This window comes from Odocoileus virginianus, chromosome 2 (assembly GCF_023699985.2).
Source record: "Odocoileus virginianus isolate 20LAN1187 ecotype Illinois chromosome 2, Ovbor_1.2, whole genome shotgun sequence".
Classification (NCBI taxonomy): Eukaryota; Metazoa; Chordata; class Mammalia; order Artiodactyla; family Cervidae; genus Odocoileus; species Odocoileus virginianus.
In genome coordinates, this window is record NC_069675.1 from 42191160 (window position 1) to 42217254 (window position 26095).

The 26095-nt window shown below is 50.8% G+C and overlaps 1 protein-coding gene across 1 annotated transcript in view; it reads right to left on the minus strand.

Annotated features, from left to right (window-relative positions):
- Nucleotides 1–26095, minus strand: part of SH3RF3 (SH3 domain containing ring finger 3) — a 158000-nt gene that overhangs the window by 16803 nt on the left and 115102 nt on the right. The window contains exons 6-8 of the mRNA XM_020902443.2: nt 21563–21733; nt 19801–20054; nt 10906–11216 (exon numbers count right to left, since the gene is read on the minus strand). Of these exons, the coding sequence (XP_020758102.2) occupies nt 10906–11216; nt 19801–20054; nt 21563–21733 (736 nt within the window). The remainder of the gene's footprint in view (nt 1–10905; nt 11217–19800; nt 20055–21562; nt 21734–26095) is intronic.

Here is a 26095-nt window from a genome sequence, read left to right on the forward strand (position 1 = left end):
CCATCTCATCCTCGGTCATGCCCTTCTCCTTTTGCCTTCAATCTTTCCCAATACCAGGGTCTTATCAAATGAGTCAGCTCTTTGCATCAGGTGGCCAAAATATTGGAGTTTCACCTTCAACATCAGTCCTTCCAATGAACACCCAGGACTGATCTCCTTTAGGATGGACTGAGTTGGATCTCCTCGCAGTCCAAGGGACTCTCAAGAGTCTTCTCCAACACCACAGTTCAAAAGCATCAATTCTTCAGCATTCAACTTTCTTTATAGTCCAACTCTCACATCTACACATGACTACTGGAAAAACCATAGCCTGGACTAGACGGACCTTTGTTGACAAAGTAATGTCTCTGCTTTTTAATATGCTGTCTAGGTTGGTCATAACTTTCCTTCCAAGGAGTGTCTTTTAATTTCATGGTTGCAATCACCGTCTGCAGTGATTTTGGAGCCCCCCAAAATAAAGTCAGCCACTGTTTCCCCATCTATTTGCCATGAAGTGATGGGACCAGATGCCATGATCTTAGTTTTTCTGAATGTTGAGCTTTAAGCCAACTTTTTCACTCTCCTCTTTCACTTTTATCAAGAGGCTCTTTAGTTCTTCTTCACTTTCTGCCACAAGGGTGGTGTCATCTGCATATCTGAGGTTATTGATATTTCTCCCACAATCTTGATTCCAGCTTGTGTTTCACCCAGCCCAGTGCTTCTCATGATGTACTCTGCATATCAGTTAAATAAGCAGGGTGACAGCATACAGCCTTGATGTACTCCTTTTCCTATTTGGAACCAGTCTATTCTTTCAAGTCCAGTTCTACCTGTTGCTTCCTGACCTGCATACAGGTTTCTCAAGAGGCAGGTCAGGTGGTCCGGTATTCCCATCTCTTTCAGAATTTTCCACAGTTTATTGTGATCCACACAGTCAAAGGCTTTGGCATAGTCAATAAAGCAGAAATATATGTTTTTCTGGAACTCTCTTGCTTTTTCGATGATCCAGCAAATGTTGGCAATTTGATCTCTGGTTCCTCTGCCTTTTCTAAATCCAGCTTGAACATCTGGAAGTTCATAGTTCATGTACTGTTGAAGCCTGGTTTGGAGAATTTTGAGCATTACTTTAACTCGCGTGTGAAATGAGTGCAATTTTTGTGCCGTAGTTTGAGCATTTTTTGCTATTGCTTTTCTTTGGAATTGGAATGAAAACTGACCTTTTCCAGTCCTGTGGCCACTGCTGAGTTTTCCAAATTTGCTGGCATATTAAGTACAGCACTTTCACAGCATCATCTTTTAGGATTTGAAATAGCTCAATTGGAATTCCATCACCTCCACTAACTTTGTTCGTGGTGATACCTCCTAAGGCCCACTTGACTTCACATTCCAGGATGTCTGGCTCTAGGTGAGTGATCACACCATTGTGAGTATCTGGGTCGTGAAGATCTTTTTTGTATAGTTGTTCTGTGTATTCTTGCCACCTCTTCTTAATATCTTCTGCTTCTGTTAGGTCCATACCATTTCTGTCCTTTATTGAGCTCATCTTTGCATGGAATGTTCCCTTGGTATCTCTAATTTTCTTGAAGGAATAAGGTTTCCACATAAAAACAGGCACAGGTCTTGTAGACTAGCCCGAGCCTCGTTTTCCACACAAGTGGCTTTCTCATGTCACGTGACAGCCTTCTCTGAGTAGGCAGAAAACACGGACATAACTCCTGTCCCTTGTGTATGCTCCCAGAGTGACCTCAGCGAGGAGGGTCTCATGACCCATCCTTTGCCACCAGTCAGCTCTCTCCCCCGCCAGTCCTATCAAAGTGACCATAGTGGTAGGGACAGAGGTGATGTGTGGGCTCAACATCAAAGGTGTCCTCCCACCAGAGCCTCCTGGCTGCAGCCACTGCCGGCTGCCCAGTCTGCCAGAGACCAGCACTGAGCCCCCAGCACACCTTGCCCTCTGGGCGGTCAGTGCCCGCTGGCAGCAGGCTGATCACACGGGACTACTTCCACCGCGTGGGGCAGCTTTAAGCTCCCACTGAAACAGTCACTTATTCTGGACTCACGGCTTCTTCCCCACATGCAATGCTTCTGCCAGAACTCCTGTCTGTGGACTCAGGGAATACCTCACCCAACATCACGATACTTTACATAGCAATGCTTCTGGAAAAAACCAAGGGCCTCTGCTCATGGAATTCACTAGTCTCACCCTGCCCCTCACTGCCCACAAGTAGGCAGCCTGACAGAGTGGTGCAGTGACCTCTTGAAGATCCAGTGGGTCTGGATCCAGGAGACCCCTTGGGGCATCTGTGTCACCATGCCCTGCAGGGTCAATGGGAAATGACAACAGCCCACCCAGGCAGGACAGCTGATGGCCCAGACCCTTCAGCATGGAGCCCTGAGTCTCCAGGTCAGAACCACGGCAGCCGAGCTGCTCGCTGGAGGCAAAGGGGCAATGGAGCGGGTGGTAGGAGAGGCAGTTACAGACACGAGGGCTGTGGTCAGCACAGAGATTTCCTTGTTCTGCTAGGAATACAGCCATGTGTTTAACTATAAAACACATTTGTTTCATCACTCTCCCATTCCTCATCACAGAACATCAGCAGTGCTGACTTTATACCTCGGGCTTGGTGCACTCACATCATGGAAGACTCGGCATCCCTCCGTGGGGTCAGCTCGTCCCAGTGGCTCACAGCACAGTGATCTCATATCAGCAGAAGCAAGCCCCTTGCTGTCTTTACTCAGAGATGAGGCTGGGTCAGAGCTGGGCTCGGGGCCCAGCTAACAGGGTGTACCGTCATGGGTGCTTTGTGTGGCAGCTTGGCCAGGCTGTGGGGCCAGAGGTCAGCCCCTCATCTGGATGCTGTGGGGAAGGTGTGTCCAGATGTGGTCAACTCCACAAGCAGGGGCTTCAGGAAAGCAGGCTCCTTGCAGCACGGGCCTTGATGGCCGGGTGGCCAGTGCCAGTGGTCAAGTGCCTAGGGAACAAGCAAGGTTTCCTGGGAAAGACTGTCTGCCTCCAGATAGCACCTTGATCCCGGACCTCTCTCAGCCTGCTGGTGCCAAGGTCTTTGGCTTCCAGCCTCCGTGATCATCACAGGACCCAGGCCCTCAGACGAGCATTAACCCAGGCTCTCAGGTGCGTAAATGCACCTCTCTCTATTTGCTCTGCTTCTCTGTGGAACTCTGATTGAACAAACCAATAACGAAGGCTTTTGTAGTCAGCAGAAGACATCATTCCCATCTTTGTTCAGTCGCTCAGTTGCGTCCGACTCTTTGTGACCCCATGGACTGCAGCACGCCAGGCTTTCTTCACCATCTTCTGGAGCTTGCTCAAACTCATGTCCATTGAGTCAGTGATGCTATCCAACTATCTCATACTCTGTTGCCTCCTTCTCCTCCTGGCTTTTATCTTTCCCAGCATCAGGGTCTTTTCCAATTAGTCGGCTCTTTGCATCATGTCACCAAATTATTGGAGCTTCAGCATCAGCCCTTCCAGGGAACATTCAGGGTTGATTTCCTTTAGGATTGACTGGTTTAATCTCCTTGCTGTCTAAGGGACTCTCAAGAGTCTTCTCCAGCACCACAGTTCGAAAACATCAATTCTTTGGTGCTCAGCCTTGTTTATGATCCAGCTCTCACTTCCATACATGACCACTGGAAAAACCATAGCTTTGACTAGACAGACCTTTGTCAGCAAATAAATGTCTCCACTTTTTAATACACTGTCTAGGTTTGTCATAGCTTTTCTTCCAAGGAGCAAGCATCTTTTAATTTCATGGCTGCAGTCACTGTCCACGGTGATTCTGGAGCCCAAGAAAGTAGTCTGTCACTGTTTCTATTGTTTCCCCATCTATTTGCCATGAAGTGATGGGACTGGATGGCATGATCTTAGTTTTCTGAATGTTGAGTTTTAAGCCAGCTTTTCCACTTTTTCCCATCTTAGCATTAAACAGAAATCTCCAGGACTTGTCTAAGGTGATAAAAAGCAAAGACATCAGAAGACAGTGGATGCAGCCAGAAATGCAGCCACAACTACTAGTCTTACAAAGATACCAAGAAGTGATAACATTTTCTTTAAATTGACCCATCAGTTCTACTTGAGATATGGTTGGAAAGATAGTGAATCCTCTAAAAAGATGCATGTGCTTCATTCCCATGCCACGGGCAAACATGTCTTGTAATTTATTAAGATGTGGCCTGGAAGAAAATACGGAGCTCATAACAGTCAAGCCTGACCCCAGAGTGACCTCGCCCTTGAGGGAAGCGTGGGTCTGCAGCTCCTGTCCTGTCCCAAGGTGGGGACGCTGCCCCTGCCTCCACACAGCCACCCGCACAATGGTGTGTGTGACAAGATGGGAGGACACTGCAGTTCCTGAGGGCCACCTGCTGGCCTGGCCTCCTGTGGGCACTACTTTGGTTTATGGGCTGTGCCCAAGGTTTTCTCTTGAACTGATTCCATCAGCTGAGATTCCCTGGGGATGAAGGACTAGAAAAAAGTGTCCCACGTCTGATGAGGACACGGTGGTTTCAGAAGACAGTGCTAGTGGTGGAATTCTGGACCAGATAATTCTAGCTGAGGTTGGATCACGTGGGCCCATGGCCCATGGCCACTTGGATGTACTTGGACATCCACCTTTCATACCATCAACCAGCTCTCCTGGCTACTCTGGGTGTTCAGGTGTCAAATCTCCCCCATCCTGATTAGTTACAGTAACATTTGCCCTCCTGGGAGAGTTACAGAATGGCTATTATAGGTGAGTCACAAATTCTTTTCCATTTATACAGTTTTTTGCTACTTTAAAAATGAATTTGGGGGACTTCTCTTGTGGTCCAGTGGTTGAGAATATGCCTGCCAATGCAAGGGACACAGGTTCGATCCCTGGTCTCGGAGTATCCCACATGCCCTGGGGCAATTAAGCCCATTTGCCTCAACTACTAAAGCCTGAACACAGAAGCCTGTGCTCTGCAATAAGAAAAGTCACCGCAATGAGAAGCCTGAGCACCAAAACGAAGAGTAGCCCCCACTCACTGCAACTAGAGAAAGCCTGTGGCAACAAAGGCCCAGCACAGCAAAAAAAAAAAAAACTTCAATACTTTATAAAAATGAATTTTGGTTTAATGTTTTGCAGCAAAAACCCAACTTCTGACTGGAATAGTTTTCTTGGGTGCCATCTATCCTTTAGGCTAAATGTCAGGTGTGAAACTAAGACCCTAAAAACCCCTTTACACCTGTGTTTCTTGGTGGACACAGGAAGTGGAGCATCCAGTACGGAGATGAACAAATACTGTTTCACAAAAAGAATGCCAACTGGCCCAGGTTCATTTCAAGTAGGCAATGTCTCTTGATTTGGCAACGTTAAGTGTCCTTTTTCTGAAACTGCAAAACAAAATCCCCTTTTAATCTTTCCTCAGGAGCCTCAGGAATAGAAGCTGTGCATCTATATCTAACCTGCAATTCTTATGGGATCTGGCCTTCAGTGAACTGTCAGATACCTAATAATGGTTCCTAATACTTTTGTCCAAATACCTATGCTAAGCATGTATGTAAGGAGATCAAGCCAGTCATCTAAAGGAAATCAACTTTGAATATTCGTTGAAAGGATTGATGCTGAAGCTGAAGCTCCAGTACTTAGGACACCTGATGTGAAGAGCCAACTCACTAGAAAAGACCCTGATGCTGGGAAAGATTGAAGGCAGGAGAAGGGGACGACAGAGGATGCGATGGTTGGACGGCATCACTGGCTCAATGGACACAAATCTGAGCAAACTCTGGGAGATAGTGAAAGACAGGGAGGCCTGGGGTGCTGCAGTTCATGGGGTCACAAAGAGCCAGACACGACTGAGTGATGGGATAACAAAGCATGAATGAGCACTTCCTCCTTCCAAACCCCATGGTGGCAGGCGCCATGCTGCTACCTCGCTGATGCAGGAATCAAGCGAGGGAAGCCCCTAGAGCCCCTATGGGGGCAGTGATGTGAGCCTCCATCCCTTTCACACGCATCCATTCATCTGGGCCCTCCTTCTCCAAATTCAAGCTCCACTCACTATGTAGCAGTTTTGGTTCCTGCCTGCCCACTCACTCCGTACCCTGATGCCCTGGGCACCCAGCAGGAGAGCTGACCAACAGGCCTGAGGAGAGAGCATGGGCACTGACTGAGCACCAAGGCCTGGCCCTACTCCCGGGGTTTACCAGATGCCTGGCCTCAGCCCCACAGGTGTGCATCACGCCCCGAAAGCTCACCAGCACCACACCGAGCTGACGCCCAGAAGTTACTGGATTGAGTCTCAGCCCAGGACAAGGACCAGGGCCTCGGAGGGAGAACTGGAGGTTGGCCAGGCCCTCCTGGGAGAGTGCAGAGGAGAAGGTCCCAGGCTGCCTCTGAGCTCTCCACAGACCAGAGGGGCCTGTTCTGTCCCACTCAGGGTATGCAACCTACCCGTGTCACTGGGGAAGGGACACTCTTGATGGCGCATTCTCTGCAAAAGTAAGTTGCCTGTAAAGCCTCACTGTTCTGACAGTGGGGATGTGTGCTTTCAGGATGGGCTCGCTGTCTGCCTGAGGATGACTCATCTGCCTCACACCAACCCGCCTCCTCCCACCAGCAGTCCAGCTGTAGAGAGCAGAGCTGAAGGGCTGAGGTCATGAGGCCTCCAGAGGCCTGGAGCAGTCAGCAAAGGGCCCTCCGCCCCCCACCCCCCCCCCCAGAGCACCAACTCCAGTACCGCAGCAGGCAGGACTGCCCAGTATGCATGTCTCAGGGAGGATGCAGGTCTCCATGGCCCACAGGTGGACAGATGACTGCTGGACTCCTCAGCGACTCATTCGTGGGGTGGACAGGGTTCCTGAAGCCCTTGAGAATGTGCCTCCTGGGCTGTGTGCTCAGTGAGTTTCCTGCATAATTGAGCCCCACTGGGGATGCAGCGATGACTGAGGGCAGGGCACCCTGTGTGTGGGCCTGTCCTACCCGCAGAGGTCAGTGTGATGTTGGGGCCTGCAGGGGATGCCAGTCCTGGTGAGGTCAGACCCAGTCCGCTCCCCTACTGGGTATGATGTCTGCAGGATACCTCCCCCTGTCCTGCTGAAGGGGGTGGCAGGGCTGGGGGCACTGGAGCAGAAAGCCATGGTCTGTCTCGAAACTGGAAATGCTTTGGCAACAACTGATACACTGGTTACAGAGGGGACACAGCCCTCCTCCTAGTCCACATCTTAGAGCATGGGCAGCAGCTTGCTTGGTACATGGACACCCAATGGGGGAAATGAATTCACAAACCAGTGGTTCTTCACTTTAGGAAAAGGTGCCTGGTTGTTTATGAGCTTCAACTTTGGGGCTTCCCTGGTGGCTCAGTGGTAAAGAATCTGCCTGCCAATGCAGGAGACTCGTGTTCCATCTCTGATCTGGGAAGATTTCACATGTCAAGAGCAACTAAGCCTGTGTGCACAACTATGGAGGCTGTGCTCTAGAACCAGGGAGCTGCAACTACTGAGCACGTGTGCCACAAGTACTGAAGCCCACACATTCTAGAGCCTGTGCTCTGCAACAAGAGAAGCCATCGCAATGAGAAGCCAGCACCCCACAGCTAGAGAGTAGCCCCCACTCACTGCAGCTAGAGAAAAGCCCATGCAGCAACGAAGACCCAGCACAGCCAAAATAAAAAATCTTTTTTTTTAAAAAAAAAGCAGGGACAATTCCTAAAAAAAAAAAAAAGGCCTCATCTTCAAGATTTCTTCAGATTGTACACTCCTGAGTTTTCATTAAACATGTCATTGTACCACTCCCTTCATGTGTGGTGCACTTGATCACTCAGTTGTGTTCAACTCTTTGAGACCTTATGGACAGTAGTCTGCCAGGCTCCTCTGTCCACGGGGATTCTCTAGGCTGGAGAATACTGGAGTGGGTTGTTGTGCCCACCTCCAGGGGATCTTCCCAACCCAGGGATTGAACCCAGGTCTCCCACTTTGCAGGTGGATTCTTTACCATCTAAGCCACCAGGGAAGCCCAAGAATACTGGAGTGGGTAGCCTATCCCTTCTCCAGTGGATCTTCCCAACCCAGGAATCGAACCAGGGTCTCCTGCATTGCAGGCAGATTATTTACCAGCTGAGCTACCAGGGAAGCCCTCCTCCCATCATATATACACACAATTTTAATCTGGGGCTGTGGTTAATAAAGGACAGTTTGCCTGCAAACTCATCACCATGAAGTCCCTACAGTAAGCAGGCTCACCTGCTCTGCCCTGGCCATTGGTCCAAACCCACCCCCAAAACTTTAGCTACGGAGGCCACACCTTCTGCGTGGGTTTGGTCAAGTGGTTCACTCTCATGGGACCCCTTCTGGCTGCACCCGAGTTATGCACAACCAGAAGGCAGATGCCGCAGGCTCACAGTCCTCTCTTCTGGGCCGACCTCGGGGCCTCCTGCCAGCAGTTACCCTGGACTTCTTGCCCCCCAAGTCCTGCCTGAGCCATAAAACATCAGCAGTCACGGTCTCATGGGGAGGGAAGGTTATCACAAGTCAGTGCACTGGGGCCAGACAGCCTGGAGACCAGAGTCCTCAGCCTGGCTCCACAGCCAGTGCTCTGTGATCCCAGGCAAGTGCCTCAGCATCGCTGAGCCTAGGAGGATCATCAAGAATGAACAGTTTATGTGAAGATCTTTAGAGGTTCTTTCCAGTTCCCATACTCTATTACTCTGTGAAAAGGAAATACCAGGGGAAATATCAAGGCAATACCCCTCATCGACCAGACGAAAGTTAACTTTCTTCCAGCCCATGAAGAATTTCCCGTAAGTCATGCGGTTGGAACTTTCCTCGAAGTTTTTCTAACTCTTGTCAGTCAACAAACATCACCAGATGCCTGCTATGCATGTGGTACCTCCAGGGTCAGTCAGGGCTCTGAGGTTCCTGAAGTAAGTTTTAAATTAGGACTTAGCACAAAATAGCAACCGACTCTCACATATGCTGATCCTCCTGTGTGCTGGGCCTGCCGACCCTTTGCGTGTCCTGTTCCATCTACACATACGTTGGTCCAAATCCACTAAGCTGGTCTTGTGACTTCTGAGGGTCATTTCAAACATGGGTCACAAGAAGGCCCCTCAGCATGCTGGGGCCACGGGGAGCACTGGCCAGAGCCAGGCTCCAGCAGGCAGTCAGCCTTGGAGTGGACGCAGGGGAGGGAGGCGCGTAAGCGTCCCTGGTCAGGCCTGACCCCCATCGTCCTCCCACCTGGGGCCTCCCGGCGGCTCGTGGGCTGCCCACCACTGGCTACCTCCTTTGGCCTTTGCTCAGTTGAAGCTGCCAGGAGCCCTTCCCTTACCGACAGGTGCTCTGCTCCCCATTCTCACCACCCTCTAGGGTCCAGGCAGGTGGCCTCACTATCTGGATCGGGTAATGTCCCCAAGGGACCAGACAGGATGCTGTTTACTTGAGGGGCATGCTCCAATCAAAGCTGGTTTCATACTGAAAGGTCTGAAAACATCCAGAGGGACCTCCCTGGTGGTCCAGCAGATAAGACTCCACGCTCCCAATGCAGGGGGCCCGGGATCCATCCCTGGTCAGGGAACTAGATCCCACATGCCACAGGAGAGAGCGAAGATCCTGAGTGCTGCAACTAAGACCCCTCACAGCCATAAATATGCAAATGAAGTGAAAGTGAAAGTCGTGTCCGACTCTTTACAACCCCATGGACTGTATAGTCCATGGAGTTCTGCAGGCCAGAATACTGGAGTGGGTAGCCTTTGCCTTCTCCAGGGGATCTTCCCAACCAGGGATCGAACCCAGGTCTTCCATATTGCAGGTGGATTCTTTATCAGCTGAACCACAAGGGAAGCCCCTAAAGTGAAAGCTCATTCAGTCGTGTCCCACTCTTTGTGACCCCATGGACTGTAGCCTGCCAGGCTCCTCTGTCCATGGAATTCTCTAGGCCAGAATACTGGAGTGGGTAGCCGTTCCCTTCTCCAGGGGATCTTTCCAACCCAGGGATTGAACTCAGGTCTTCTGCATTGCAGGAGGATTCTTTACCATCTGAGCCACAAGGGCAGCGCAAATATGTGAATAAGTATTTTTTAAAAGCGTGTACCAGAGAGAGAGGGAAAACACCCCAGGCTGTAGCAAAGCCAAGAGCATGAGAAGAAGCCACCTGGACAGCGAGGCCAATAATGGGAGTGACCCCTGCTGGGGACCGGGCCCGCCGTCCAGCACAGCCTGGGCAGCACAGTGGCCTGACCACTGGACACGTCTCACTGGCTCTGAAAGACCAAGAGTGAAGAAAGGTAAAACGACTCATCAACAATTTTTTTTTGCAGATCCCATGTTGAAATGACAACATTTTTGGATATTGGGCCTAGTAGATTATACCATTAAAATGAATTTCACTTTTTATCTTATTTTTAACTTTCCACAATGTGGCTACAGGAAGACTGCAAATTACACATGTGGTCTGAATTGCGGTTCCATCTGCGGCACTGACATAGAAATCTGGACTCCCATCTTGGCTCAGCCCACCGCTAGCTGATGGTGACTGAGGCCAGCTCCCCAGACTCAGTTTCTTCCTGAAATAAGCCCACTTCCCTCACTGCTGGGGAAGAGCTGAGGGCCACCCACACCTACGAGGAGGCAGGCCTGTGCCCTGAGACCCAGAGGGCCCTGTGACCCCCTTGTGTGCGCTGCCCGTGGACGGAGCACCAAGGGGAGGACGACACTGCTCACATGTGTGTGAGGAAGTCTGTGGACATGTTATAGACATCCTGACACCTGGCAATAAGTGTCTAATCCCAGCAAAGCAAGTAGTTCACCACGACTTTCCCGCAGAAGGAACTGAAGCATCTTGAGGAGGGGGTGCTTTTTTCTGATGTGCATGAGCACGCTGGGCTTGGATCACCCTCCCCAAATGGCATCTGATGCCAAAGAAGTAGGACCACCCACTGGGCACTTACCTTCTCATTTTTCCTCTCGTCTGGTCTGCCTCCCCCGCTGGTGGGGCTGGATGCGGTGAGGCCCCCGGCGGTGCCCCCTCCAGCCTCCCCATTGAGGTTGGCGGCGCTGACGTTGGGAGGGGTGACGGCTGAGGCTGCCGAGGCGAGTGGGATGGCCGGACGGGGGCACTGCGTCACTGGCTGGGGGCTATGCTGAGGCGACCCCAAGGCGGGGGGCCTGAGGCCAGCGGACAGGCGAGACGGGGAGTTCTGAGAGCGCAGGGGCGACACTGTAGCGGTCGGCCGGCCCTGGATCTGGGCTGGGTGGGCAGCTGGGAGAGAGGGGTAGAGAGGGCGGGGGAAGGTCATTCTGCAGCCGGCAATCCTGGGGCTGTGGCCTTGCCCTCCCGCCCACACCTCTGCCTACACCCTCACCTTGGCCCTTCCCAGGTTCCTGCAGTCTGAACTGCAGTTGTCTGCCAGTGATGAACCAGTACACTCCGGTTTTACAAACATCCTGTTCAACCCTTCTAGACCTGAAGCCCCTAGTGAAATGAAATGTTTCCTGCTTTACGCTCTACCAGTAAACAAGCCTTTTCCAAATGCACATTTCTGAGCCCAGGTGAAACAAAGCCAGCTATCTGGAAGCCATCAGCTGCTTCCTCTCCAGTAAGCACTGAGGAGCTGGGGGGATGTGAGAGGCGACCATACCATTACATTCGCCTTCTTTGACGGTGAACAAGGAATTAGTCTGTGAACAATAAAGAAAGCAGGATTGGCCCCAGATAGCTATATGCATATGAAAGAAATGATTTCAGCAAGCCCTGATGCTTTCATCTTCCCATACATGGAAGATCACTAAATCTTTTCATGTGAGAGATATAGTTTTCTCTTAATTAACAGTAATCTTTAATATTTAGATTACCTACTTCTCCCTGCAAACTTGTATGTAGCCTGGCTCCTCCCCCACCTCCTCAAACCATTCTGGATCACCTGAGATGCTGTATCCTGGGCTCGAGCCCTAACATTCCTACTGAATAAAACCTAACTCTCAGCTTTTAGGTTGTGTGTATTTTTTTTAGTGGACACTGTGGAGGAGCCTGGAAGAAGCCTGGGGAGTCCCTGGGTTACCAGGCACCACTGAATGTGAGGGGATCTCTGGACAGTGTGGCTGGGCGGTCTCCACCTGGAACTGGAAGTTACAGCCCAGCCCCTGGCTCCCAAGCCCAGTGGTTTAGCTGGCCAAGCACCAGCCACGATCACCGACGAAGGCTCACCGTCCACCCCCGTACCCCAGCGTAAGCTCTGCGCGGTGGGACCTTCATGTTTCATTCACTAACATGTTCCAAACAGCTGGAATGGTGCCTGGCACATCGTAAGCGCTGAATAAAACTGTTTCAGAATATTTGTGTCCGAGAAAAGAGAACTCGGCTAAAACACCTGTACCGATTTCACAGAACTAAACCACTGGAGAAGAAAAGAACACTTCCCAAGACAGGTAGGGCTCTCCACTGCTGGTACAAGGGTTAGAGTCCATGGGCCCTCAGTCGCCCGCCTGGCAGGACCCAAATGTGCACCTGTTACCGGCTAAGCCTGCTGGTCTGCGACACCAGAGTAGACGTGGGCTGCTGGAGGAGAGACTGTGGACATGCCATTGCTCTCAGTCTGCCCCCCACTTCTCTAACCGGTCATCTCAGTAACTCTGGGCCCCTGAATCCTGTCAGCTCTCACAGGTCCACTCCACCTCCCAGGACTGGGTTCAGTGGGAGCTTTACAGAAAGCAAGTGAGTGAAAAATGATCTGCATATTGTCACCTCTGTCCTTCCCTCACTCTCAGGCCATCATGTCCTCCACATGGAGGAGTGGATGCTGGAAAGTCCACAACTTCAGGGCCATCTCTGTCTGGACAGACCCCTCAGGCTCCAGGGCCCGGGGCATGCACTCAAGTTTTTCCTGTCCGTCACTCTGCCCCCTCCTGCAGCTAACCCTGCCCTCAGGCCAGAGCTAGACTCACCTCCAAGTCCAGGTGGGGCTCCATTCCCTCCCCTACTCCAGGAGAGGTCTCAGTACAGAGCATGCCCAAGAAGGGCTCAATACTGACCACCCCTAGGAGGGGGCTCAGTATTTACCACCCCCAGCAAGGGGTTCAGTACTGACCACCCTCGGCACGGTCTCTGCCCTTAGATGTCCTCAAGGGGCCACGTGTCAGTCTTCTGCAGGTGGTAAGAGTCAGCCAACACCATCAGCTTCATCCCGGAGCCCAGGAGTCCAGCACATCAACTCTCTTGTTTCCTATTTGTTTACATCCACACAATTGCTTCTTGAAGTATCAAAATAAACCATCCTCTCTGTGTCCAGAACAAGGGGCAGGAGTCCCACATGATTCACTCTTCCAGGAGTCTCAACTCACTTCCATACCAGAAACACACCTTCTCACTCCATTCTTTCATTATGTTATCTGGACAAGAGCAACTCTGACTCCCCTCTCATCAAATTAATGGACACTTTTATGTTTTCAGAAAAAGTACTATTAAAAAAGTACTCAGTCATTTGTCTTCACACCAATACCACACTGATGACTGTGGCTTTTTCAGTCCAGTTCAGTTCAGTTGCTCAGTCGTGTCTGACTCTTTGTGACCCCAGGGACTGCAGCACACCAGGCCTCCCTGTCCATCACTAACTCCCGGAGCTTACTCAAACTCATGTCCATCAAGTCAGTGATGCCATCCAACCATCTCATTCTCTGTCATCTGCTTCTCCTCCTGCCTTCAATCTTTCCCAGCATCAGGGTCTTTTCCCATTAGGCTCTTCACATCAGGCAGCCAAAGTATTGGAGTTTCAGCTTCAGCATCAGTCCTTCCAATGAATATTCAGGACTGATCTTCAGGATGGACTGGTTGGATCTCCTTGCAGTCCAAGGGACTCTCGAGAGTGTTCTCCAACACCACAGTTAAAAGCATCAATTCTTCAGCACTCACCTTTCTTTGTAGTCCAACTCTCACATCCATACGTGACTACTGGAAAAACTATAGCTTTGGCTAGATGGACCTTTGTTGGCAAAGTAGTGTCTCTACTTTTTAATATGCTGTCTATGTTGGTCATAGCTTTTCTTTCAAGGAGCAAGCGTCTTTTAATTTCATGGCTGCAGTCACCATCTGCAGTGATTTTGGAGCCCCCCAAAATAAAGTCTGTCACTCTTTCCCGTTGTTCTCGCATCTATTTGCCATGAAGTGATGGGACTATATGACATGATCTTTTCTGAATGTTGAGTTTTAAGCCAACTTTTCCACTCTTCTCTTTCACTTTCATCAAGAGGCTCTTTAGATATTCTTTGTTTTCTGCCATAAGGGTGATATCATCTGCATATCAGAGGTTATTGATATTTCTCCTGGCAATCTTGATTCCAGATTATGCTTCATCCAGTCCAGCATTTCTCATGATGTACTCTGCATATAAGTTAAACAAGCAGGGTGGCAATATACAGCCTTGATGTACTCCTTTTTCTATTTGGAACCAGTCTGTTGTTCCATGTCCAGTTCTAACTTGCTTCTTGACCTGCATACAGATTTCTCAGGAGGCAGGTAAGGTGGTCTGGTATTCCCATCTCTTGAAGAATTTTCCACAGTTTATTGTGATCCACATAGTCAAAGGCTTTGGCGTAGTCAATAAAGCAGAAGTAGATGTTTTTCTGGAACTCTTTTGCTTTTTTGATGATGCAACAGAGTTGGCAATTTGATCTCTGGTTCCTCTGCCTTTTCAGCTTGAAATCCAGCTTGAACATCTAGAAGTTCATAGTTTATGTACTGTTGAAGCCTGGCATAGAGAAATGTGGCTATACAATGTGTCTTAAAATCAGTGTTAGCTTTCAACTTTGTTTTTCTTTTCCAGGTTTTTTTGACCAAGGTCCTCTGCATGCCTATATGAATCTGGGTAGCAGACTGCCAGGTTCTACCAAAAAATTGGGTTAGATCTTGATTGGCATTCCACTGACTCTATAGGTCAGTTTTTGGAGAATAAACACCTTAACAACATCAAGTTTTCTTACTCCTAAATAAAGTATATCTCTGGAAATGTTTAAGACTTCCTTAATTTCTTTCTTTAATTTGCAATATTTTGGAGTGTTCAAGTTTTATTCATCTTTTATCAGATTTAATCCTAAGTAATTTATGTTTTTAATGCTATCAAAATTGGTATCATTTTTAAAATGCCAATTTCCAAAAATCATTCCTGTTATAGAGAAACAAAATTGGCTTTTGTATGTTGACTTTGTATTCTGTAACCTTTGTGTAGATGCCTGTTTCCACCTGGTACAATTTTCCTTCTTTCTAGAGATGACTGTTTGACATTTTTCATGGTGTGTGACGACATCTTTTTAACTTCACTGTGCCTGAATAACTCTTTATTTTGCTTTCATTTATGAGAGACATTTGTTGGATATAGAAATCCTAGCATTTCTTTCAGGACTTGTTAAGTTTTCCACTGTCTTCTCACTTGTAGTGTTCCTGACAAGAAATCTACTGTCACCCTTATTTTTTTCCTATGCTATGTATCTTTTCTTTTGTGCTACTTTCAAGGTTGTCTTCATCACAGATTTTGAACAATTTGATCATAATTTGCCTTGTTGTAGTTTTCTTCATGTTCCTTGTGCTTGGGAGTCACTGAGTGTCACTGACCCATCAGTTTACAGTTTTTTTTTTTTTAATGAAATTTAGAACAGTTTTGGTCATTATTTATCCAACTAATTTTTCTGTCCCACCCTTGTCTCCTTTACTTTGGGGACTCCAATTAAAAATATATTTGGCCACTTGAAGTTGTTCTACTGCTCACTGATGCTCTGTTCATTTTAAAAAATTCTCTTCTATCTCTGTTTCACAGTTTCTATTGCTAGATCTTCAAGTTCACTACTATTTTCTAAGCAATGTCTAATCTGCCATTAATGCCATCCAGTGTGTGATCTCACACTGTGTAGTTATTTTTAGAAGCTTGATTTCAGTCTTTAAAATATCTTCCATGTTTCTACTTACTTTTCTGAGCATATGAAATGCAATTATGACATCTTTTTTAGCATCTTTGTTCTGGGTCAGCTTTGATGACTGGTGGGTTGATCTCATCTCTGTGGGGCATGTTTTCCTGCTCTTCTGCATGCCTGATGCTTCATTATTGCCATTAGACACAGGTGGGCGAGATGCGGCTGCCCCAGCCGGGTGAGCTCCTCTGCACGGTGGCTGGTGTCCTGGGAGCTGGCTGGTGGGAACAGGCACTTCCCAGCAGAGTCCTTGTGCTCTTGGCCCAGGGGGGTCCCTCACATGCCTGCCCATCGGTTCTCAGTGTCATAAGCCAGGGACATTGCACTCTCTGGGGCTCGGTCATCCAGACCCTCATCTCCGTACCCCAACCCAGAGAGCCTTCTGGACTGGCCCTCATGTTCTCCCTGTGCTGACACCTGGCCTTCTCTCCAGGAGGTGAGCTGGGACCTTCCTCTGTGTTCTCATCCCTTATGGATCACCATCCTTGGTCTTCTAGTATCCAGTGTCTCACAACCACTCTTTTATACATTCCTTGTTTTTTTCAGTTGTTTCTGGTGGGAGGGTAAATCCTGACCTAATTGCTTTACCTTGGCCATAAGCAGAAATCTAGCTTTATCCTTTTCATATAAAAATCTGGTTATATCTATTATTTTAAACCCTCTTAGGAGCCCTGCTACCCACAGGATAAAAACTGAGGTTCCTTGACCCAGTGGAATAGAAACAGCCTAATCGGCTCCCCTCAGCTTTGTCACAGGGCTCACAGCCGCCAATACGCCTGCCCTCTGGGGCTCAGAGCCTCTCTCATGCTTCACCATTGCACACTCTGCTCTGAGCTTTAGACCTAACGTCCACCTTGCCTCTGCAGAGAAACTGTCACCAACACCCTGCTCCTCCTTCCCACCTCTGTCTCAGTCACATTAAAACAGAATCACTCCAAGCACAAACCATGGTTTTGCTCATCTCCATGTCTTTGTGGCTGGAATTCCCCATTTGTCTGGTCCACCCAGGTACTTCCTGTCTGTCCTTTAGGAACCAAGGCAGCATCACATCCTCCTGGAGACGGTCCACAGGCCCAACAGTCGCCCCCTCCTTCCTCCTTGGTCTGAGGGAGGCACCCCTCCTGCTCCCTACAGCCTCATACCCCCCAGGCCTCCACCCAGTGCTTTTCAAATTCCACTGTAACCTGGGTCTCCTCCTCTTCCTCTCTAAGGGGTGGGATAGAAATGGGTCCAGACCCCAGCAGAGCCCTCGTGCACCCAGCTCTCTCCCAGTGCATTTTGCTGATGAATGGCTATGTGGGGCCCTTGCCCTCTGGGCACCATGGCCAAGGCAACCAGGCCTTTGTCCAACTGCCTGACTGTGGTTGGGTCTGAGGACACTAACAAGGATCTCCCAGGTGCTGGAGCTGGGGTTTGCTGAGATGGGGCAGTCACTGCGGTAAGCTATCCTCTGCCTGTGCACACTGTCAGTACTGTGTTCTTGCTCTCCAGACACAGAAGGAAGTGGAAAATGCTGTGGGGACTCCAGACATCTAATTACTGCTATGATGGGGGCATCCTGTATCCTGGCTGCAGCACATGAGTTGGGGACGAGCCCTGGGCTGGAACGCACCTGGCATGCCATTAAACCATTCTACGCCTCACTCTCCCACACGTGAATTAAACAGATGGAAGAGCATGCCTGTTACCCATGCAGGTTACCATGGTGATTGAGGACAGAGAGAGTGTTGTTTTGCTCTGGCTGGCCAATTTCTTTGATTCTGCTGTTATTCCATTCCATAAATGAGATGAGCAGGTCATATTCCTCTTTGAACTGGTGGGTTCCTCACGTGGTGGGGTGTGGACAGGCCCTCGTAGGGCACTTGGTGCAGAGCTGGGTGGCTGGGATGGATGTACACTCCATGAGGAAGGCCTGCCGTGGCTCTCAGCATCGTGGAGCACAGAGCAGGCTGGGGAATGGATGAGGGGGTCACAAGCAGGAGAACCTGCTTGGGAGCTCCAGACCCAGGAGACCAGCACCTCAGCGCACGTCTCCCCAGCCATGGAGCAGCAGGCGGGCACTCCCTGGACATGCTATCTCTAGGCCTCAGGGGCTGCATCCACAGCTGGAGGCTACAATGAGCACCATCAGCTGTCCTGAGCCACAGCCAGCTGGAAGGTAATGGCTGGGCAGAGAGGTCAGCCACAGGTGATATCACTGTAGATTCTTCTAGGGCAGAGACAACTAGCTCTTCTCCAGGGCCCTACTGGCCAGGTGAAAAACAGACCTCACTTTTCACTAATTTAAGGGAGAAAAAACACATATGAAGGACTCTTGTTTTCAGTTGCTAAGTCGTGTTCGACTCTTCAAGACCCCATGGACTGCAGCACACCAGTCTTCCCTGTCCTTCATCATCTCCCGCATTTACAAAGTGAATCTTAGCAAACCTACACCAAGGCAGGGCCAAGCCCACCCACGAGGCTTCCCTGGTACAGAGCCCACTGTGGCTGAATAAGACCACCCAGCATGAGGCTGGACACAGGGTGGGACTGCTGTCAGGGACTTTCCTCGTGGCTCAGTGGATAAGAATCCACCTTCCAATGCAGGGGACACAGGTTTGATCTCTGCTCCAGGAAGATTCTACATGTAACTAAGCCCGTGTACCACAACTATTGAGCCTGTGCTCTAGAACCCGTGAGCTGCAACTACTGAGATTATGTGCCACAACTACTGAAGCTTGGGCACTCTAGAGCCCGTGCTCCACAACAAGAGAAGCCACCACAATGAGAAGCCCAAGCACCACAATAAAGAATAGCCTCCACTCGCTGCAACTAGAGAAAGCCTGTGCACAGTAATGAACACCCAGCACAGTCAAAAATAAAATAAATAAATTGTTGTTGTTGTTTAGTTGCTAAGTCGTGTCCGATTCTTTTGCAACCCCATGGACTGTAGCCTGCCAGGCTCCTCTGTCCGTGGGACTTCCCAGGCAAGAATACCAGAGTGGGTTGCCATTTCCTTCTCTAGGGAGTCTTCCTGACTGAGGGAATAAACCCTCTCTCGTGCACTGGCAAGTAGATTCTTTACCACTGAGCCACCAGGGAAGCCCAAAATAAAATAAATCATTTGGAAAAAGAAAGAGATTATTTTTGAGAATGGGGTCGGAATTGAAAGGAATTCTGAATCATTTAAATGAAACTCAGAGGCACGTCCTCCCATCCTGGGTCCCTTTCACCGCACAGTGACAATGTTACTGGCTTATGTGTCAGGAAGTTACTGGCCTGGCTCCCAGGAGGACCACGTGAGTCAAGCTTAGCAGTTCTTCTTAGCTCACTGCCAAGCTTCCAAGCAAGATGCGTTTACCCTGTTCACACCTTCAGGAACCTCCCCACACTTCCTCTCGTCTCATGCTACACAGGGAGCCACATAGACTGTCCTGACTTCTGGTCGGTCTTCTACTGATGAAGCTGCAGGAGGAGCAATGGCCAACACTCCTCAGCCTCAAAGCATCTCAGGAAGCACCTCTGTGGATTGGTCTCATTACCAGCTCTTTCCTGGAGTGGGGGTGCTGCCTCATCAGCAAACCCCTTGGCGCGTGGCATGTAGATGCAGGTGACCCACGGTGGCTCACAGGGCCACCCAGAGGTGACTAGGTAACCTCACTGGTCCAGCCAGTCCTCTTGCTGCATGAAGTGTATAAACACCTGTGAATTTTCTAATCCATTCCAGCTGTAGGACAGGCTACGAAGATATGTCAACATGTTCCCCAGGACTAGCATAAATTCATGATTACAGGGAACCCCTCCATGGATCGCTCAAGACCTGGGTCAAAGGACGCTCATAACTCGTGTCCCTGAGATCACCTTCCTCAAATTTTCCAGCAGAGTGAAGTCCCCAGGAGGCTGCTACATACCAGGGGGGCCGGCGCTCCGGGCCTGGCTGGCCGCTGGCTGGACTGTGTGCCGCAGACAACTGCCCAGTGGGGGAGAGGCGGCCTGGTGCTGGGCCGGGACCTGGGCTGTGGTAAGGGGAAGGGCTGGCCTCAGGGCCGTGGCCGGGCTGCTCAGACTCCCACCACCTGGGTGCATGGTTGTGGCCATCCCTTTGGCCAGGGGAGACCCTCCGACTGCATTATTCCGGGGTGGCCCAGCCCCTCCTACAGGAATCCTGAGGAAATGAACAGAATGAAGTCAGGGGAGGGCACAGATACACCCACACCACAAAGACTGATGAAGAACCACTCAACCCCTTGGCTCCGGAGCTGGAGGCCACACCATCCAGGACAAGTCCTACAGCAGCACCAGGATGACCTGGGCATGTGGTGTCTAGAGGCCCGGCTGGACAGCAGAGCCCCTGACAACCACACAGTCTTTCCACGTGCATATGTGACAACCAGTGAAAGAGCCATAGGAAAGAGGGAAGTGATGCTGATCAGATATTTTGTTCCAGAGTCACTGCCTTGATTTAGTCTAACAAACAGCTGTGTGTCCCCAAACAGAGGCAGAAGGAATGGGCTTGGCACATCTGGCAGGCAGAAGGAGGCAGGGGCCTGGCTCCTTCTGGATGAAGGACTCCTGGGAGTCCAGGAAAGGGTACAGACAAGCCTCATGTTCGCGGTTTTATCCCAGACTTTCCAGAGAAAGTGATGTGGAGAGTCCAGGACACACCGTGGAGCAGAGGACTCTGAGACAGGCCCCGGCGGCTCCTCCCCCTCACGGGCCAGCCTGAACCATGCACCAGCACCAAGCGTGTGGGGCTGGGGTGGGGAGCTCCTGGGGTCCATTGTTAGGATCACACGCCTTCTATTTGTCCAAGAGCCGGGAAAACTCCCCATCTGTCTCCTCTGGATCTCAGCCGTGAGGCTCGGGGAGCCACCCATGGTGGGAGCAGGCAGAGCCTCTGCAGAGCAGCTGTGGGGAGAAGGGCCTCCCTGCACAGGGCCACAGGACCACGGGGCTCACAAGGTGGGCCTTTCCAGGAGGGCCTGGGGGATGTGGCTCCCGGGCCTGCTGCAGTGAAGGTACAAGTCAGGCTGCGTCAGTGCAGGTCTGGGTGTTTACTTTGCCTGGAGTCTTATTGCCAAGAGAGCAGAAGCTGGTGCGGTGGGGAGAACAGGGGGTGGGGTGGGGGGAGTCTGTAGCAGGTCTCTGCAGGTCCTGGGCTGTGAACACAGGGCTGGGGCGTTCCGGGCTCCCCGGAGCAAGGCCAACCCTAAACTAAACCTTCAGGGGACGTTCCTCTATATGGAAACATCTGACAACCCTGGGTCACCTCTAGCTAACTGTTAAACTTGCTTTTGCCACTTTATAAAAATAATATAACAGTAAATTCGTAAAACATAGGAAATTACAAGGAAAGAAAAAATTAATTACTCATAATGCTCCACTCAGTAATAATGGTTAACTTTTGGGAACATGGAATCTTTCCTTCACGTGTGTGAATGGCATGTGCTTTTTGCACACACACCCACTGTACTCATATGTGTGCACACGTACATGCATACACCTGTGCCCATTAGATCCAGCCCCGTGACACGCCCCTGTGTGGTGCTCCAGCTCCTCCCGGCCACCTTCTCCCCTGGGGCCATGGGCAGTGGGCAGCAGGAAGGCAGGTGAGGCACAGTCCCTGGTCTCCACTTGGCTATGGCCACAGGAGGCTGGCAGCGAGGGCCTCACCTGGAGACGGGTGTCACATAGTTGCCAGGGAACACGCCCGAGAGTCCGGTGCGCAGGGCTGTGCCCTTGAACCAGCCGTCCCGACACTTCTCCAGGACACGGTATGTGTCGCCCTTGCGCAGCTCCAGCTCGTCACTCTTCTGGGGCTTGTAGGCGTAGAGCGCCAGGTACCTGTGGGTAAGAGGCAGGTGGTGAGTGGTGCCATGGACAGAAGGGCACCCTTGCACACTTGGTGGGCAGCAGGGACCAGAAGGAGACCCCGGGGAAACACCCCTGGAGCCACGGGCTCCACACCCTTCACCAACCAGCAGGCTGAACTCAGAGAAGCCCTGCCAGGACCAGATGGGGGGCCGGCTGTCTGGGCCCATTTTGTTCTCTTTTCTCTGATTAATACCTGATGCTCTGGGCAAGAGAAGGCTTTAGGGAAAACGGGTGAACTACACAGCCTTGGATGTGTTTCCTCATTTAGTCCCACCTGTCCACTCACCCATCCATGCAAACTGGAGGAGATCTGGAGGCCCTTTTAAAGAAAAACCAGCCCAATTAGGGACTCCTTAGATAGGTGACTAACTGAAATTCTACTTTTAAGATCAGTGACTAACTGAAATTCTACTTTCAAGATTTTTTAACAGCTTGGTGGTGTGAGCCCTAGCCGGGGGCTTAGACACTGTGCTCCTCATTTGCCAGGACTCTTTGAAATGTCCTGAGCCCCTGGCGCCACCCTCAGAACCTCTGATAAGTGCTTTGCTACTTTGGGGGTTTGTGGAAGGGGTGGTTTGACCTAACAGAGAGAATGTTTTCAGGCAAATATCCTGCTTGCAAGATCTGGGAAGGAAAAGTGGTGGGAGCTTCACTCCAACAAAGAAATGAGATGCATTAAAACAATTTTTTTGGCTGTAACCATGTGGCATGTAGGACCATAGTTCCCTGAGTAGGGATCGAACATGTGCTCCCTGTAACGGCAGCATGGAGTCTTAACCACTGGACCGACAGGGAAGTCCCAAGATGCATTTCTAAGAAGCATCATCTCCTGGGCCTCCTTTCAGGACGGGCCTGGTGGGCACACTGCCCCTGCTGGGCCCCAGGAGCCTCCTTCTTTGCCCCCTAGCCACCCTCCCAGCCTCTGGGACTAGGTGACTTCAGAGGCTATCTGCACTGTCCACCTGCCCTGTGGAGCATGCAGCTGTGGACAGAGGGCCATCCGAGGGAGAGGTGCTGTCCCTGCTGGAGCGAGAAGGACCTCGGGCAGTAAGTGAGAGGCTCAGAGGTTCCAGTAGCCAGGGCAGCCCTCCCCACAACATGGGACAGTCCCCCCACATACCGGGCAAGCCTCCCCCACACCCAGCACAACACCCACTGGCACCTACTTCCACAGTGGCGTCAACCCAGATTCTAAAAATAAGACATGTGTTAGCAACTGCAGTAAAGACCCGACGAGTTGTGTGTATGTGTGTGTGTCTGTCTGTCTGTGATCCAGGGAAGGGCCTTCAGATGACAGAGTGATCTCTGGGGATGAGCTGATGATCCTACTCAAAATTCTGGAATCCCCAAGTCATTCAGGAAACAAGGTTTGTTTTCACCTCTCAGGATCTTCCCATCACAGTGAGAATGAGTTATTTTCAGACTGTGGGCCTTAAGGCAGCCTGATTAAGCCTTTACATCCAAACAGTCTTCTTTCAAAATCCCACTTGTACTTTAGAGAAACACACCGTGGTTCCTAATGAGGTAATAAAGGCAGAAAACGGGCAACAGAAGTGAACTTGGCTGAAACCACCACCCGACTCCCCAAACTTGGACCAACTACCGGCCCCATTGGGTGGGGGCACCTCCCCCACCCCAGCCACTCTCGCCTCTGGGACTACGGGCTCTGCTGAGCTGAGTCGTGAGGGAGTCTGCAGGCAGATCTGGATTTATCCTGTGTCCTGCCTCCTCTAGAGTCATGGCAGTAGGAGGTGACGTTTCCCTCTGGTTTCAGCTGTTCATTCATTTATTAGATGTCCAGTGCTCCTGGCGCCCTTAAGCGCTAACCATGCAGGGAGACAGGCTTGCTTCCAAGGACCTCTTCACACCAAGGGACGGGGCACCCTCCTCCATCATCAGTCAAAACTCTGTTTAGGAGGCACTGCTGTCACCTGTGGGACAGCGTGCAGCGCCCACCCTCCTCAGGTGTCTGGAGTCCAGGCAGGGTGGGAAGCTGGAGTCTGTTATAGTCTCACTGGAGCCCCACATGAGCTCTGAGGCTGGGCTACTTACTCATTTCACAGCTGAACAAACTGAGGTTCAAAAAGATGGAGTGTCTCTGTTTATGCAGCGAGTTGGAGGCAAGCAGTTTTTCTTGGCCCCAGGGCCTGGTAGGCCCCGTGGGAAGCTGGCGTGAGGCCCGGAGCAGGGGGCCTTGAGGCCTGCTGTCTTCATCTTTATTGTGAATTCATTCTCTGAGGAGCAATCCATTCTCTGGTCTCAATAGTTCAAGTTCAGTCTTTCCGTGTGAACTGCTGGGGGGTGGAGTGTAAACCAATCTGACTTCACCTGGCACACTCCAGCCCCCCAACCTGTTCCCTTCGATGCCCCAGGGGAAGCCAGATTGCCTTGCCAGCATTTTTCCTGCACGTGGGGCTGCTTGTCTGCCTGTGGCTCGTGCATACACCTGGGATGCTCTGGAGGGGCCGGTGGCTCCCAGCCTGATGTCTGCAGCTCTGTAGTCTCTGCAGTGCACTGGTCACTCAGTCCTGGTCCAAGTGTGGCCACAAGGAAGGGTGCATCATCTGCACCCCTTCTGTCCTCACCCCCTCAGCCGTGCCCGCCAGCTTGGAGGGTGCCCTCAGCTGGACCTTGGAGCTGCAGGCCGATGCCCCCAGAGCCCAGGGCCGGGAGAACCAGGTAGTGCCTACAGGATTCCCGGTACTCCACCTGCCTCTCCCCTCTGCCTCCTGTCCACTCCTCCTCCTCTCCCTCTCTACTCCTTCCAAAGGACTTCAGCTCTGCACATGCCTCCATAAGAGGACACAGCGCCGGCTGCTCCAGAACTGGCTTGGGATTCATTTGTCTCGGTGGATTCACTCACAAGGCTGGTACTGAAGGTACTTGGTTCAGGCAAGACTGGGAGGTCTGGTTCACAACACTCTCCCCACGGCCGGGTGGCCAGCAGGGGACTCTCCTCCCCATTGGAAGAGGCGTCCCCTCCTCCAGGCCGACGCAGCCCTGGGGGAGTGAGTCTGGGGGCACGTCAGCCCTTCCCTGGCACCCTCGGCGGGACAGCATGCAGTCTGGACACGCGGCAGCTGTGGCCGCCCAGCCTCGACTTGCAGCTGTGTTCCCATGAGCAGCCTGCTGGGAACAGCCGCCACTCACCGCATAACTGCTCTTTTCTATGGAAGATCTTCACTTGCTGCTAATTGTCTATAGACTCTAATCAAGCAGTGATTAAAGAATTTTAGCTCCTTCATTAACTTCACACCCTTCTGCCTCCATATGACAGCTTGCTCATTTCTTCTGAAATAAGTGAGATTCTCTCCCATCCTCCTGCAAAGAGCCTGCTCCTGCTCCTCTAGGTGCCAGTGCCACATGGACTCAGGCCAGCAAAACATGTGCCTGCTTGCTGACCTTTGATCAACAGGATCAGCTAAGGAAAGGGTTCCAGATAGTGGCACAGGACACTCATGAACTTGTCTTTTTCCAGGAACACAGCAAACCCACAGCCACATTAAGGGACCACCTCTTCAGAGAGGGACTTGAACCCTGGATGGACAGAGCCTCCACCACTAAGGGCAGGAGGACAACAGAGAGCACAGGAGATAGAGAGATGGACTCGCCAGGAAACCCCTCGCCAGTCACCGTGGTCCAGTCAGAGGGGACCCAACCCCTCGATCCTGTTCAGGAGAGACCAGCCCCCCAAATACCTGGCTTTGAAAACCGACAGAAAATATCAGGAAAACTACAGAAGCACCTGGAATGGAAAACGTGCTCTTGATGGGCCTGTATGCAGACTCATTCAACCCAGGAACCAGTGTAAAAAAACCAGACTGAATAGCGCACAGGCCACTGAATAATGTGGCAGCATCTGCCAGGGGTCAGGAACCAGGGGGGATGCTCCCTGGGGACTGACTCACTAGCCAGAGCCATTTCAGAAATTGCAGGCTACCTTGCTTATGCCACCCAGTGGGTGCAATTTTGGAATGTTCCATCTAACTTGTCATATCTTTTTGCCTTTTCATACTGGCAAAAATATCAATAACCTCAGATATGCAGATGACACCACCCTTATGGCAGGAAGTGAAGAGGAACTAAAAAGTCTCTTGAAGGTGAAAGAGAAAAGTGGAAAAAGCTGGCTTAAAACTCAACATTCAAAACACGAGATCATGGCATCCGGTCCTATCACTTCATGGCAAATAGATGGGGAAACAATAGAAACAGTGACAGACTTTATTTTCTTGGGCTCCAAAATCACTGTGGATGGTGACTTCAGCCATGAAATTAAAAGATGCTTGCTTCTTAGAAGAAAAGCTATGACAAACCTAGACAGTGTATTAAAAA